The sequence below is a fragment of the Gossypium arboreum genome, chromosome 8, assembly GCF_025698485.1.
Source record: "Gossypium arboreum isolate Shixiya-1 chromosome 8, ASM2569848v2, whole genome shotgun sequence".
Classification (NCBI taxonomy): Eukaryota; Viridiplantae; Streptophyta; class Magnoliopsida; order Malvales; family Malvaceae; genus Gossypium; species Gossypium arboreum.
In genome coordinates, this window is record NC_069077.1 from 1,961,290 (window position 1) to 1,977,116 (window position 15,827).

Sequence of the window (15,827 nt, forward strand, 5' to 3'; positions counted from 1 at the left end):
GGTATCTTGTTTTGAGAGTAAAATGAGATGAAATTAATAATTTAAGTATTGCTTAAACAAAAAAAATTAAGTATCTAAATGAGAAAAATACTATAGTTTGAGAGCTACTTTTGTATATAAGGCAGAAAATGTGAGTTCCATATATATATATATATATATATATATATATATTCAAATATATTAAAAATAAAATAAAATAAAAATAATGGAATGTATATGGAAGCTTCTTTAACTCCAATACTAATAATTGATAATAATCCTAATTAAAATTTTAATATTTTGTATACAATTTTGTTTTAAATGCTGAGAGTATTAGTGGATTTGAATTTCCTTAAATGTATTTAATTTTTTTCTTTTTTAATTGAATTATCATTTTAGTCCCATTTTACTTTAAAATTATCGAAATTCAATAAGTATTTGCTACATGTTACATTTTATTGCAAAATTTTTATTTTAAATAAACTGAGATGAAAATAATTGTTCAAGTATCAAATTGGGAGAAAAAATTTAAATATCAAAATAGAAAAATAAATATAATTTAAAAGTCAAGCCAAACAAAAATATCAACAAATTTTAAATATATTATTTTAAAAGATTTTACAAGTACAATAAAAATAATTCATGTTTGAATCATTATAACCAAAACAAAATTAAAAAAAAAAAGACAACTAAACTCAAAATCGAAGTACAATTAAACTTAGATCAGAATAAATTTAAAAAGGACTCATAGATGACGGAACATTGAAACTAAAACCTTAAAAAATTAGGAAGAGAGCTCACACATAACATTTATGCATAAAAAAATCAAATCATAATAAAATTTAAATTTGAGATATCATAATTCTTAAAGCTGTCATATAATATCTTTTATCTGTAATATTTAAATTTTATGTAGATTTGGTGGTTTGGTCTGAAAAATAAGAGGATTTTGGTAGAAATATAGGCCTGAAAAATAGAATTGGATAAAAAAAACCCGTTTTGGTAAGACTTTTTTGGCTCAGCTCAACCCAACCTAAATTAGCAAAAAGACAAAAGAATTTACCATTTTCTTGTCGTTTTGTTGTTATTTTCTTGTTGTTTTATCACAGTTTTGCTACCATTTCACTATTATGTTACTATTGTTTTGTTGTTATTGTTTGATATTGTATAACTCTTATTTTATTATTAATTTTGTTACTATTTTAGAGGTATTAACTTGTTAAGTTACACCTATCTTAATGTTATTTGAATGTGAATATTCTTTTTAAATTTATTTTCAATTTGTTGGAAAATATTTATTTGAATATTTTAATATTTTTGATATATTATACTTTTAAAAGTTTTATATAAAAAATTAATTTGGGTTGGCGGTTCAAGTTTGGACAAAATTATAGTCCCATTCTTTTGGGCTGCACAGGCCGAAGCCAAACAAACAAACCTAACATTTTGGCAAGACCCAATCCAAACTTGGCTCGCCCGACCCATAGCAGTGTCTAATTATCTGTTTAATCTTTCAAAAAATCTATTTTCTTAAAAAAACTACATATAATTTATTTTATTAGGATTTTTACTCAATTTGTATTTAAAAATATATATATATGTATTTTATAAAGGTGACAACTATAATGAAAACAATAAGAAACAAAAGAATTTCGACGCTTGGAACCAAGTAAATAATTTTAAGTCATAAATTTGTAAAGGTTAAAATTAAATTGTATAAATGTCAAATTTCGAGGATAAATATGAAATAAATATATAATCTAAATTGATTTTAAAATTTAAAACAGGAAAAAGAAAAAGAAAAAAAGCACCCTATAAAATTATTGCTTTAAAGTTTAAATTATTTCAAAAAAAAAGAAAACGAAAATCACGTTCAAAATGCAAATTGCATTTTTTATCATTAGATTTTTATTATCCAAACTAAAAAGTGTATTTTTATTAATTACTTTATTAATTTTATTTTAATACAAAGTAAAAATAAATAACATCAACTCAAAAAGGTAAGTAGAGTATTCATAGTCTACATTAATCTATTTACAAATAGATAATTATTGTCGAGTATTTAGATTCTACAAACGAGCTAAGGGTGCAACAAATATCATATTTATTTACGTAATTAATTTTTATTTTTTATTGCACTATACAGATAAAAATTCTAAATTATATAGAAATTAGAATTCTTATTTAATTAATTACCAATGTGAAACTATATATACCCTCTCAGTTTTACGTATCTCTCTCTCACTGAACCCTTAAAAGATCAAAATCCCTAAAGATCGACCAAAAATTTCCCATTTTCTTCAAAGGCCCTAACCCTAATTCCAGTTTTTGTTGTTAGTCTCCACAATGTCAACCACAGTCCCCAGAAAAATTACCCTCCGAACCGCCGACAATCACGAATTCGAAGTCGATGAAGCAGTAGCCATGGAACTCGGCACCGTCAAGACCTTCTTCGACGAAAACCCCGACGCCACCGACGAACCCATCCCTCTACCCAACGTTTCCTCCAAGTGTCTCTCTACAATCATCGAGTACTGCAAATTCCACCTCTCTCTCCGTGCCCGCGGCAACGATTCTTCTTCGGCGGAGGAAGAAGGCAAGGTTTACGATGAAGAGATGATCAAGACCCATGACAATGAGTCGTTGATCGAGTTGATCTTGGCCGTTAATTATCTCAACATCAAAGATATGCTTGATACGTTGAACCAAGGTGTTGCTGATAGGATTAAGAACAAGAGTGTGGAGTATGTTAGGAGGTTTTTTGGGATCGAAAACGATTATACACCTGAGGAAGAAGCTGAGATTAGAGCACAATATGAATGGGCTTTTGAAGGTGTTGATCCTGATGATGATTGATTGCTTGATTTCTATGATCGGGTTAGGGTTTTACAAGTTTCTTTTATGATATAAACAGTATTTCTCTATGATCACTTGATTTCTAGATTTAAGGACATAATTATGTTAAATAATTGAATTTGGGCTTATCAATTTTTGTTCAATATATCTTTGCTCTAATTGTGATTGAAAATCTGTCGCTAGTTGCGTATGATTTGCAGAATGCAAACCATTTATGAACCTCTAATTGTTTTATTTCATTGAAATATGGGTGTTGGGTTATGAATCTTTCAATACAGATTGGTTCTTGATCAGCACTAAAATCTCATAGGTTTTAAACAATGAAGGGCTATTCAAGAAGAAGAAAGAACATACTGTATTCACTTTGAACCCATAATAACAATAATAAAAGCTAAATCTCTTGCAACTAGTACATTATAGGAGGGGTGTTTGTAAGTTATTTGAGTTTGATCTAAAATTTGAATTTGATTTAATAATTATTGATCTAGCATTCTAATATTTGATTGGAATGGTTTGAGAATATATTATGTAATTTATTATTACATAAATAGAGTTTAATCAATTTAAGTTTAATATTGAGTATGAAAATTAACAAACGAACTTTACCGAATTTAAGTAGCTCGATTATATCTATAGCGGAATGAGCTTAGAAATTGTTAAACTTTGAGCCCTAACATTATAACACATAATTAGGCATGCAAAACCAAGTGGATGGTTCATTTAGCTTATATTTCACCATCACAAGTGTAACGTTTGTAATATTTGATGAGGTAATGTATTTGGGAGAAAGATTAAATTAACATTTACGGTATAAAAATAGCATTTATTATTTTACATAGTTAATACGTAAGTTTTATGGTTTTATAAATAGAATATTTTTCAAACTTTTATAAATAGAATATTTTCCATTTGAAATTGAACAATAATTTTCAAGACTATAGTAAATGCAAATTGCAAGTAATAGTATAGAGACTAAATCATAATAGAAAGATTAATTTGAAAAATAATGAATTTATATTTTTTAAAATTTGGAATACACATCACGTAAATCATAATAAGGGTTACAAACATTCTATAAAAAAATTAAAATTTTATTTTGATCACTTAAAAAGTATAATTTAATTTAATTACTAAGCCATTTGAAAATTTTTATGTTTTTATTTAATTAACTTGGCTAAGTTTCAAAAATAATTATAACTATTTCTAGAGAAAATAATTTCTTAAGTTTATTCCGTAAACTTTAACAAATAATATTTTTTTAAAATATATATTCAAGTTAATTTTCGATTTTACAATTTTTTCATCAACCCTAATATTACTACATAAAAAAAAGGATTACCCAAGAATCGAATTCGAAATCTATGCGTCGAGTGCTAGACAATAAAAAAAGGCAAAATTTAAAGATTCGAGTTTTCATCAAGAAGGTTCAAAATCGACGGTGATAAAGACAGAACAAGTCAACAAACCCTAAAATAAAAATATTCCATGTCTTCACTCTCTCGGTACCTAAAATGAAAATTGCTTAACAGCAAAAACAAGTAAATTTCGGGATTAAAAGTTACTCAGATGGCAACCGCAATCCTTCCGGCTACTTGGTCCAGGTCGCGTTGGCCGTTCGATGTGATTCTCCTACCACTGTTATATGATGAGATGACACAAGTTGAGAAGTAGCAATACATCAAACAAATATAATCACACAATCAAACTATTATTTTTGTTATGTTTATTATTTTAGAGAGTATCATGTAGTCAATTGAACCTTGACTAAAACTGAATTTAAGTTGCTTTGGATGTTTAAACGGGGGGTTAAGTTATTTTTTCTATCTACAAGACTCAAACCCGAAACCATTGCACAAGTGGCATTAACCTTATTACCACTTGACCCGACAAGCATTGGTAGCGACAAGCATCGGACATAATCAACTATTCTTACTTGTATACTTTCTCTAAATTAACAATTCAATCACCCATTGTACTTATATTCTATTAAACAAAGTCAATTACTTCGGTGCAGAGTGGAAAGAAAAATAGAATGATGAAAAATGGAAAAATTGAAGTTGGAAAACAAGAGAAAAAATTTAACTTTTGGGGGAAAAAATAATTTTGAAGAAACTTAAATTTCTCTTATTTTCTCACCTCTTGTCTTTCCGATTTGAAATGACTAGTTTCTATGCATAAGGATGAAAAATGGTTACTCGAAGTTCATTTTGTTTCCACTTTTCCATTCCCTCTTTCCATAACCAAGCACACCCTAAGAGCGTTTAGGGTTGCTTTCGGATGTCAAAAACCACTTTATAATGAAACAAAGTTAAATAAAGGGCTTTTGCCATCCATCAAATGCTTTTCGGATCGAATTTTTCAAAAACACTTTCTAATTTAGTTCCATAGTTGAAGGTGACCAACTATCTTAATACCATGAGATCACTAATATTAACATAGCAATCAGAATTTAACAAACGAAAAACAATCATACACTAAAAAAAAAACTCACCCTTTAGGATCAATATCAATGATGTTAACGTTCTGCAATTGTTGAAGAATGTGGCGAGCAACAGATCCACTGCTCTTACAGAAATGGCGAGGACGGCTTCCATTTCTCTTAGCCCCACCGTAAATCCTTCTAAAGGCACCAACACCAAGACCTCCCCTCAGGTATATTTTCCTCGCCATGGAAGCTGATAGTAAAAAGAACTCATAAGAACGTAAATATGTATACAATCAAAACATTAAGCTCATAAGATGAACATACCGGCTCTGATATAGTACCAATCAGGATCATATGGAGGAAGTTCCTTGAGTTTGCCGGTCTTGACAATATCAGTCCATGAAGGAAGCTCAATCTAAGTAGACAAAAAAAGAGGAAAAAAGAACGAATTTTGAATTTCAAAAACCCTAATTGAATCTCTAGAATTTATCAAGCACTGAGAATGAAAAAAAAAGGACCTTGCCGGAGCGCTTGAGGTGGGCGGCGTAAGCCTTGACGAAATCGTGAGGGGAAACGTCCTTAACTGTTCTTGCTGCCTCCATTGTCGCTCTTTCTCTCTTTTACTATGCAGTAGCAGAGATTTGATTCTTTGGGCGGCACGATAGATCCACAAAAATATATGATTTAGATGGAATTAGGGTTTTTACGCATATGCTGCGTGTAAATATCTTAATTACCTAAAATACCCTTTCTTAAAAACCATAATCTCTTACCTAGACCCATGGGCCTGTCCTCGGCCCATTTTTAGAATTTCATTTGCTATTACCCTTTCGGCCCGGCTGAATCGGCCGATCCAAATTTACTATTGATGTAAGGTTAAATTTTATTATTAGTCCCTGTACTTTATGAATGTTGTTGATTTAATCTTTTTACTTTAATTTGATTAATTTTAGTCGCTATACTTTTTGAATAGGTCAATTTTAGTTCTTTTGCTTTTTGACTATTGGAATTTTAGTTTTGATCCTAATAGTAGCAGCTAATTTTATTCTGTTAAATTTAATTATTAGTATTATACTATGTGTACAATTGTAGATTTAATCTATATTATCTAATTGTATCATTCAAAGTTGTTATACTTTTTTCAAATTTCAAATCTTTGGACTTGACGCAAAATGACATTTGTCAACCATTTTTGGATTTTTAGTAAGTTATATATTGAAATAACAGTTGACATGACATCATACCTACGATAATATATTTTCGCATAAGATTTGGTATTACTAGAGCTTAACTTGATGAATTAAGATGTATTGTTTTGGTGAGGATTGAAAATTTAAATTTTAAAAAGTACAATAACTAAATTAATTTCAAAAATAATAAGGGTCAAATTGACAAAAATATAAACATTGAGAGCTAAATTTACGTTTATCCCTTATGTAATTGAATATAAGTAGTACTAACTAAAAAACGTGGGCATAATAACTTATTTGACCTTTTAACTTTACAAAAAAATAAAATCTTAGCTAATCTATTTAATTCCGTCTCTTTTAGCCTTGAATTTGTGTTATTTGTTAAATCAAACAAAAATAGATAGAAAAATTATTAATTAATTTTAAAAAATAAAAAGTTTAAGTATATATATTTTTATAATTTTAATACTTTTTAAAATTTTTAAAATAATTTTGTATTTTTAAAATTTTTACCGTGTTAACAAAATTAGTATATGTTAATTTTTCCATCTATTTTAAGATTATTTGATAAATAATATAAATTTAAGAGTTAAAAGAGATGAAAAATCAATTAAAACTAAAATAACTTTTTTTATAAAGTTAGACTTACCAAATAAGTGATTATACTAAAAATATATTAGATATCAATATCTGAAAAGCAGTCAATTTTGAATGTCAAAGTGTGTCTTTTGTTTTTTTTTAAACAAGAGGGTAAGGCAACATTTAGTCCCTCGACTTGGTCTTTATATTGTTTTTTGTCCATGTTAGTTCTGCAACTTAATAACTTTTTCAATTTTGATCTATATAATGTTCAGATATTTTAAAATTGTATCAGGTTATCACCTAAATTTCTTATAAAAATTATAATTTTTTAGGATATTACATGATATAATATGAGAGTTACACATTATCACATAAAACAAAACCGATAAAAGCTATTAAGTTACAGGACTAATGTGAAACCAAAAAAAATTCAAAGACTAAATTGAGAAAAATATAAAGTTTAGGGGCTAAATATTGCTTTCATCCCAAAAACAAAATCAGTAGTTGCCTAATAGTTTGTTTCAACTCCTAGTCCCTTACCCATTTTTATATTTAAAAAAAAAAAAAAAATCCTCTCTCGTTTCTTCTGAAACGGAAGGGAGGAAAAGAAATTTAAAGGAAAAAAAAATCATTGCAATTTCCTCCTCCTTCTCTCTGTCCCTGCAACAATCGTTCGACGATCTATAAACCTTCTCTCCTCGGGATTTTAGGGTTTTTTTCATTTTCTACTGTAAACTCCAAAATGGTTAGTTCCTTTTCTTTCTTTTTCTTTTGTTTTAAATCTCTTTCGTTTTGCCCCTTTATTTAAAGTTTTCAGTTTTTTTGTTGGATTGTGTTGGATTGCTGCTTCTTATATGGAACTTGTTGTTGGGTTATATGTAAGATTTTGTACTCTATTTTTTTTGATAGATTTCTCTGTACTCTGATAATGTTTTGCTGTGGGAAAAAAAATCCCAAGGAATTAAGTTCTAGGAAAAAAAGGGTAATAGAGGAATCTAACAGTAAAGAAGCAATTAGTGTTCATTTTATTACATTATGTTGAGTTTGGTTTCTTAGGGTGTAATCGACTAGAGCTCGAGTTGAAATTCAGAGTTTGATACTTGGTTTGAGCTCGATCGAACATCTATTTTTATGCTCAAGTTTGAACTTGGCTCAAGATATAATCAAGCTACACGAGCTCGAGCTTGGCTCCATGAAGCTTAGGGTTAATAATATATGTTAAGGGCAATAGTGTAATTTAGTAATATAAAAGTATGAAAAATATATATTATAATTGGTAAGCTTGATAAGGCTTATGAGCCGTTCAAGCCGAGTGTTACTATGCTTGAATTCGGCTTGACCAATAGCTTGAGCTCAAGCTTGGCTCAATTATTACTGAATTGAGTTTGAGTTTTTACCGAGTCAAACTCAAGTAGCTTGCGAGCACCAATGTCTCCTTTACACACCTAATTTCACTTCAAACTCAGTATTATTTATCTTAATGTTTAGCTTTGATTTGGTACGTACCATTTTCCTCCATTTTCTAGCAGTTAGCTCTTATCAAAATGTTAGTTGATTGATATGAGATGTTATTCTTATAGAAAAAATTTATTACAAAAAATAAAAATTTGCTTTTTAAGTATTTAACCACAGGCAACTTGTGGGCAGTGCATGAAAAAAATTTCTAGCTTATATCATGTATATGATTTTGTTGTTTTGTAACAGCATAAACTGGGCAGAGGTCATCGGGACAAAGTCCAGCAGTTCATGACTATAACTGGAGCGAGGTGACCTGATGTTACTTTGCGGTTTCAGTACTCTTAATATTTGGGTTTTTCTGGGTTTACTTTCGAAAATCGTTGTTAACGTAGAGGTAGTCTGAAAATAGCCTGGAAAAGGGTTTTATGAACAAAGTCGAAAATGAAGGAACAAATGATTGAATCTGGTTCGTTGATAAAAAAAACAGTTTGTAAGACTAATCATGTATCTTCCCATGTATAACGATGTCATTTTTTCCTAGTTACCATTAAAATTATGGTTTTGAAATTTGTAGATTGAATGTATTAGTGGGTGGCTTTCTTTTCAGTTCTTTTGTTCATGTATTTATTCATTTGGTTATTTAATTGCAGTGAAAAACTTGCTCTTCAAGCTTTGAAGGCGAGTGATTGGCATCTTGAAGGAGCTTTTGATTTTTTCTATGGCCAGCAGTCTCATATTAAAAGTTATACCGATACTACATATTTGGAAGAACTTTATAAAAGATATAAAGGCAAGCTTTTCTTTCGTTTTTTCCTCTCTCTTCATATTTTGTAGTTTGCCTTAATAATTTGTGGTTTGCTTTGGTGATAGAACATATAACGGAGAATACCACTGAACTTATTTTTTCTATTCTTTGAGATATTGATAGTCTTATTTTCATTTTGATGAAATTCTGAAATTCATTTCTGCTGCTTACTTTTCATTGATCGACACCTTTTAAGAAAAAAAAAAACTTACCCCTGTATTTTATGCAGATCCTTACACAGATATGATACTGGCTGATGGTATTACTCTTCTATGCAACGACCTGCAGGTAGCTTTCTATATCCTTCGAGATTTGTTGTCTGATATCTTGTGATCCATTTGCTTTACTTTTCTATTATTTCATAGATACATAAAATCATTTGCATTTGAAAATATGAATAACACGTGGGAACCTCCTTCTGACAGGTGGATCCCCAAGATATTGTTATGGTATGTCAGACACCCTGAAATACAATTTCTTTTATAAAAGGCTCATACTTTTTTTCCTGCTTGTATGTTATCCTCTTTAGCTTACAGTTTGCTCAAGGCTCCAAAGTATCAACAAAAAGTTTCAGAATCCTACTGACAATGTTGACTGCTTTTATAACCCTTTTCTTGCATTGCATGTGTGTTGACCGTGGTCTTTCCTTTTTCTCTCCATGAATGCTATTAGTTTCAAGTTTTACATCCCGAAATAATAACAGTCTTTGCAAATGGTGATGCAGGTTTTTTTCTAAATTACGTTTTAAGTAACTGGTTGGATGTAAAACAGTCTGCTATTTAGAGGGTTGGATGTAAAGCTAATGAGTTGGCTAGTGTGGTTCTGAAATTTTCATTCATCAATGCTGGCTAGCATAGTTGTTCAAAGCTCTAATTCATGTGATGATGACTGAAGAAAATGATACTGCTGTGTTAAACTATTAAAGGAACTTTGGTTATTATCATAGACAGTTAGAATCTTCTGTAGAGGTTTCTCATGATGATGTCAATGGATTTTTAGAAGTTGTTCCTGTCCGGTTCAATATTTTTGGACGCTTGTGCTAATATTGGCAGTAAATTGCAGTTAGTTGTTTCATGGCACATGAAGGCCTCCACCATGTGTGAATATTCCAAGGAGGAATTTTTCACTGGGTTGCAGGCACTAGGGTAGGCATTTATACCCTTTTTCTTATTATAATTTTCTAACTTGAAATGAAATTAGATTCTATATTGAAATACTGTAATGTGATTCTAACAGAAATTTATATATTTTCATGGCAGGATAGATTCTTTGGAGAAGTTTCGTGAGAGGATACCATTTATGCGTTCTGAGCTGAAAGATGAACGTATGTTCAGTTCTCTATAGAGTCTAATCTTCAGTATCCTACTAGAAATTATTTTACCATGTCATGCATGTTGCATCTGGCAGAAGAAGTGTCTTTTATGTAGATATATCCAGACAAGTAGCTTTATTCAAATTGTTTAGGTTTATTAACGTGTTGCAGTTCATAATCCAAACATATTTGTGTGATGATTCAAAATTGTTTTCGTCTTTGCTTATTGTGACTGCAGAAAAGTTCCGTGAGATATATAACTTTGCATTTGGCTGGGCAAAAGAAAAGGTAGACTATCCTTTCATGTCAACCATACCATCTATATAAGTTTCAATAAAGTTCATTTGGATACAGACTATGTTTTCATGCCGTGGTATTTCTTTTCCCTAGTGAGCAGTTGACTGCCTCAAACTGGGTAAAAGTATCATGGAGGCCCCTGTACTAGGAGTCGAATTGCATTCTGCCCCTTTCACTCAAAAAATGAGCAAATTAGTCCTTAGATCAAGTAGCAATTGGCCCTTTGGTTAAAAATTCCATCCATTTCTATTATTAAAAAATGGTCCCTATACATCAGCATGAGGTATACGTGTGGCACTGTCTAGTTATTTCGTTAGCCACACCTGTTTTTAACAGCATAAGTGGATGAAATTTTTAATAGAAAGGACCAATTTGCTCGTTGATTTGATGTACAAGGACTAATTTATCCATTTCTTGAATAGAGGCAAAATGTAATTTGACTTTTAGTACAAGGGTCTCCATGGTACTTTTACCCCTCACATGGTTATTCCTTATTAGGTTCATTTGTGGATGTTTATTAACAAAAATAAAGTTTCAGACTTAGATTACTTATCTTGCTGTATATTTTAGTAATAAGTTTACTTTTAAACACGATTTAACGCTTCCGGAATGTCAATGCAGTGTAAAGCTACATTCCCCGAAGTAATAGCTTATGCAGGTACTAATGATTTATTCTGTCTCAGGGTCAGAAATCTTTGGCATTGGATACTGCAATCGGTATGTGGCAGTTGCTGTTCGCTGAGAAGCAGTGGCCATTGGTTGACCATTGGTGCCAGTTTTTACAGGTATCTTACAGAAACATATTGTGCTACTTTCCTTCCTAATCTTGTTAGAAATCTGTGATATGCGTGAGAAATATATAGTCTCTAACTCAGGAGTGTAATCATTTTTAATTGACATGCAATATTACTCGAGGTAATAATCCTGTGGTATAATTGGTTAAAATATGCTATATGTCCCTGTACTCTTCATAAATTTGGAATTTAATTCCTGTTCTTGTATTTCCAGGAATTTAATCCCTCTACTTTTCATATTTTAAAATTCAGGTATAATTGCAAATATTTTAAATTTTTTTTTGTTATATTTATTTGTGTGACATTTTGAAATTAAAAAAGAAAAATTGACTTGGTAGCCATGTAACTAAAAAAATGGTGATGTAATGAACCTAAATTTGACAGAAGAAATTTAATAGTGTTAACAACTGGACTTGCATTTTTTAATCTGAAAGGTAGAGGGATTAAATTTCTTGAAATAAAAATAGGACTGAATTTCAAATGTACAAATAGTATAGAGACTTAGAGTATAGCTCAACTGCTATAATTTTCATTGTATAAATTTAAATTAGACTATCAACACTGATACAAAACTTGTTTGGCATGAAATTATGGCTGAATATTTTACAAGAATCTGAAATTCGAGGTGCTCTTTATTTAGTTCTTTCTTTCATGAAAGGTACAATTTTTGCATTGATGAGAATCTCCAGAAAATTGCATGTTCATCCTTGTTTGTAAAGTTTTGTCAGATATTATTAGATTTTAAGAGGTTGTTTCTATTTCTTCAATACTGATTAGTTATTCTTTAACTGCATTTTGTGCTCTGATGCTACTTGAACCAGGCTCGACATAACAAAGCGATCTCTCGGGACACATGGTCTCAACTTTTGGAGTTTGCTAGAGTAAGTTAAAAGGCTTCAATCAATCAACCGTATTCTATCATCGACCGTACGTTAGATTAATAACTTTAAGCTATAATACATTCCGCAATTCAAGTGTTGTGTTATACATGGCTATGTCACTCAGACTCAGGTATAAGGTATCATATCCATAATATCCGAGTCTGGCTCATTGTAATCCAAAATAACAATTTGGGGATACTAAATGATAACTGTGCAGGCAACCAGGATCCATTTGTCCTCGAAAAATCATGGTCGAGATTAAGTATACGGTTTTCATTTTAATCCCAAGGCAGCGATGACGTATCATGTCTCGAGTTTCTTTAATGCTATGTTAATGAAAAGCAGTGCTAACTTCTTTTGATGTGTTTCTATCACACAGACGGTAGACCCTGCTCTATCGAACTACGATGCCGAAGGTGCATGGCCCTATCTTATAGATGAATTCGTGGAATACTTGAATGAGAATGGCATCATTCAAAGTGGACAGTTCAAGTGATTGGGGAGCCATAAATGATAAAAAAGGACTGCTCAGTGCCGGCCACGGTTGATAATATCGTGGAATTTTTGCAATCTATCGTTAGTGCGGTCCGTATTGTGATGCCAATGACGGAGGTAAGTGTTTGATCTTTCTGAAAAATAAGATGCAAAATACCTGGTGTGATTTTATTATATATGGACTTTTAGTGACAATTGGTACACAAGTCACATTATTTTTAGTTTCATGGGATTGTTAATATGGTTTGTGAATTTTCTTTTTAAATTAATAGATTGAGTTTGATTATATTTTGCTTCTATTTTTATTTTCTTGGTTATTTTGACAAGGATGAAATATACAAAGTAATCCTTGAAAATAAATTATAACTTGAATTTTCAATTTTAGAATTATGTACCATCTCACTCTTAACTATGAATTTTAGTTTAATGTTCGATATTTGACGGCGGATAAAAATATTATGGAGTCTCTTATACTAAAAGTGGATAGTATTTTGGTTCCTTGACTAAAAAAAATGGATAAGTTAGTTTTTATATGTTAAATCCAATAGTAAATTAGTCTTTTTTGTTAACAATTGCATTTATTTTTATTGTTAAAATTAGTCTTTGTAAATCGACAAATTAGTCCTTACCTTGTTATTTTGTTAGATGCACTAGCTTTTAACAATAAGAATGAATGAAATTTATAATAGGAGGATGTATTTGCTCTTTGATCTATCATATAAAGATTAATTTGTCTATTTGTTTTAATAAAAGGGATAAAATGTAATTTTACTCTTAGTATAAAGATGTTTATAGTATTTTTATCCAATTTTTAGAACTTAAGGACAAAGAAATTGCAATTTGACTTTAAAATTATTTAGGAAAAAAATGCTTGGTAAAATGGAACAAGTAAAAAGAGAGAATCAATGATTCACATGAAAAATAATAAAAGTTTTTTGGTAATCAAATTCTCCATTTTTAGTAAGCCAAATCTGAGATGTCCCTGGGTATTTGATTAAATTAGTTTTTTCTATTTTTAAACGGATTGTTTTATTTTTCATAAAATAAGGTCAAATTAAAATTGTGTAAACATTTATTGTTTAAAAAATATATTTTACTGTTTAACCGAGTTAATATTTTTATAATTTTCATAAATAAAATCTTTTTATTGGAATTAAACTGCTATTAAGAAAAATCATTTTCAAGACATTTTTATATAGCAAATGTTAACTTTGCTATAATTTAGATTTATTTAATTTTTTAATATTATAGGGATTAAATTGATCCATTTAATAATAAAGTGATTAATTATTAAAATACAGAGATGTCCGAGTACTTTAATCTTCGTTTTTTGTTTAAAATTTTATTTTTATCGAATATTTTCATATGAAACTATTTAGGCTTAAACAAATAATAAATCTAATTAGAAGAAATTAAAGCAACATATTGTATATCTCGGAAAGTAAACCAATTTAATATTGATGAAGTGAGATTTTAATTGTGTTGACAAGTGTAAAATTTCTGGGATTTTAATAATTTAAGTTTGAATCGCAAGATGTGAATTATTGAGATTAATGTTCGTAACTATTATTTTTATTGGAACTATTCACATTATAATTAAAGCAAAACATAGATAAAGTAATTATCATATAAATAAATAAACAGGAAAAACTAAAAAGTTCCCATTAGCTAATATTTTAAACCAAACATTAAATATTCTAAAAATATTGACAAATCATTAATCATAGTGTTTTTTCAAATTTAAAATACAAAAACTTAAAATGCTCTGATTCTGTATTTTGATTAAATTTTACATTTATTTTTAAATTTAAAAGTTGAAATTTAAGTATTCCAGTGGTTAAGTCAAGAGGTTGGCGAGGTTTTGGTCTCTTAAAATAGCAACTTTTTTTATAAAATTTTAAACTAATAATAATATTTTTTTAAAAAAAATTAGGCCTGCCGTCCTTGGCATGTTACTGTCTGTTGCTCTGGCAAGTTGTTAGGGTTTTATTGATTTTGATTTTTGGTTTTGTTCTGTGCAGGTAGCACTTCTTGGCTGTGTTCTCTTGTACATTGTTGATAGAAGGTATAGCTTGCTATAGTACCTGCAAAGATGGAAAACGATCTGGCTCAACTCTCAATTAATGATGAAGAAGATGAAGTTTTTCAAATACAACCAGATCTTAACAGAGAAGGAAGGGGAGAGATTTTCCAACTTGTAGGTTTTTTTCTAAACGCTAGTGTCATTCACTTTCTAGCAATGAGGAGTACTCTGGCTAATTTGTGGCATCCAGTTTGGGGCGTTCAGATCCGAGATCTAGGAGAGAAAATGTATTTGTTCCAATTTTTTCATATTATGGATTTGCAAAGGGTCATCAAGTGTAACGACCCTAATTTTAAGGTTATCAGAAAAATATATTTTCGGGTTTTCGTTTCTGAAAAATAGATTAGTAAATAATTATTAAAAATATTTATGAAGTTAGTCGAGTGGTTAATTAGAGTTTAATGAAGTAAATTTAGCTTAATTAAGGATAAATGGATAAAATGATTAAATTGAATGAAGTGTGAAAGTTTAATTATAGAATAAAGAAAATTGAGGGGATTAAATAAGCAAATAAGCCAAAGTGAGTGCCAAGTGTGCGATAAAAATAAAATACATGTGTGATAAATAATGTACATACATTTGTAATACATGTATGTATTTACTTATTATTTAAGTAAGTATTAATGTATTTATTATTATTAAATTGATATTATATGATAAATAAATAAAA

At 29.6% G+C, this 15,827-nt stretch overlaps 3 protein-coding genes across 5 annotated transcripts; 2 read left to right on the plus strand and 1 right to left on the minus strand.

Annotated features, from left to right (window-relative positions):
• The first annotated feature begins 2,183 nt into the window (after nucleotides 1-2,183).
• Nucleotides 2,184-3,007, plus strand: LOC108468845 (SKP1-like protein 14). Its single transcript, XM_017769706.2, has one exon. It carries the CDS (start codon nucleotides 2,326-2,328, stop codon nucleotides 2,833-2,835), a length of 510 nt encoding a protein of 169 aa, XP_017625195.1. The 5' UTR covers nucleotides 2,184-2,325; the 3' UTR covers nucleotides 2,836-3,007.
• A 1,224-nt stretch (nucleotides 3,008-4,231) lies between these two features.
• Nucleotides 4,232-5,963, minus strand: LOC108467954 (40S ribosomal protein S19-3). Its single transcript, XM_017768784.2, has 4 exons — nucleotides 5,779-5,963; nucleotides 5,585-5,675; nucleotides 5,327-5,510; nucleotides 4,232-4,470 (listed from the first exon to the last, which is right to left on the minus strand). Exons 1-4 carry the CDS (start codon nucleotides 5,860-5,862, stop codon nucleotides 4,398-4,400), a joined length of 432 nt encoding a protein of 143 aa, XP_017624273.1. The 5' UTR covers nucleotides 5,863-5,963; the 3' UTR covers nucleotides 4,232-4,397.
• Nucleotides 5,964-7,519: 1,556 nt separating this feature from the next.
• On the plus strand, nucleotides 7,520-13,360 carry LOC108470150 (uncharacterized). Of its 3 annotated transcripts, XM_053018113.1 has the most exons (12): nucleotides 7,538-7,777; nucleotides 8,737-8,798; nucleotides 9,141-9,280; nucleotides 9,525-9,583; nucleotides 9,721-9,744; nucleotides 10,358-10,440; nucleotides 10,555-10,619; nucleotides 10,846-10,895; nucleotides 11,588-11,689; nucleotides 11,913-11,950; nucleotides 12,520-12,579; nucleotides 12,959-13,360. In XM_053018113.1, exons 1-12 carry the CDS (start codon nucleotides 7,775-7,777, stop codon nucleotides 12,963-12,965), a joined length of 693 nt encoding a protein of 230 aa, XP_052874073.1. In that variant the 5' UTR covers nucleotides 7,538-7,774; the 3' UTR covers nucleotides 12,966-13,360. The 3 variants fall into 3 exon arrangements, with proteins under 3 accessions (XP_017626883.1, XP_052874073.1, XP_017626884.1); XM_017771394.2 differs by lacking the exon at nucleotides 11,913-11,950 and having other exon boundaries at nucleotides 7,520-7,777; XM_017771395.2 differs by lacking the exons at nucleotides 9,721-9,744; nucleotides 11,913-11,950 and having other exon boundaries at nucleotides 7,539-7,777.
• Nucleotides 13,361-15,827: the final 2,467 nt, after the last annotated feature.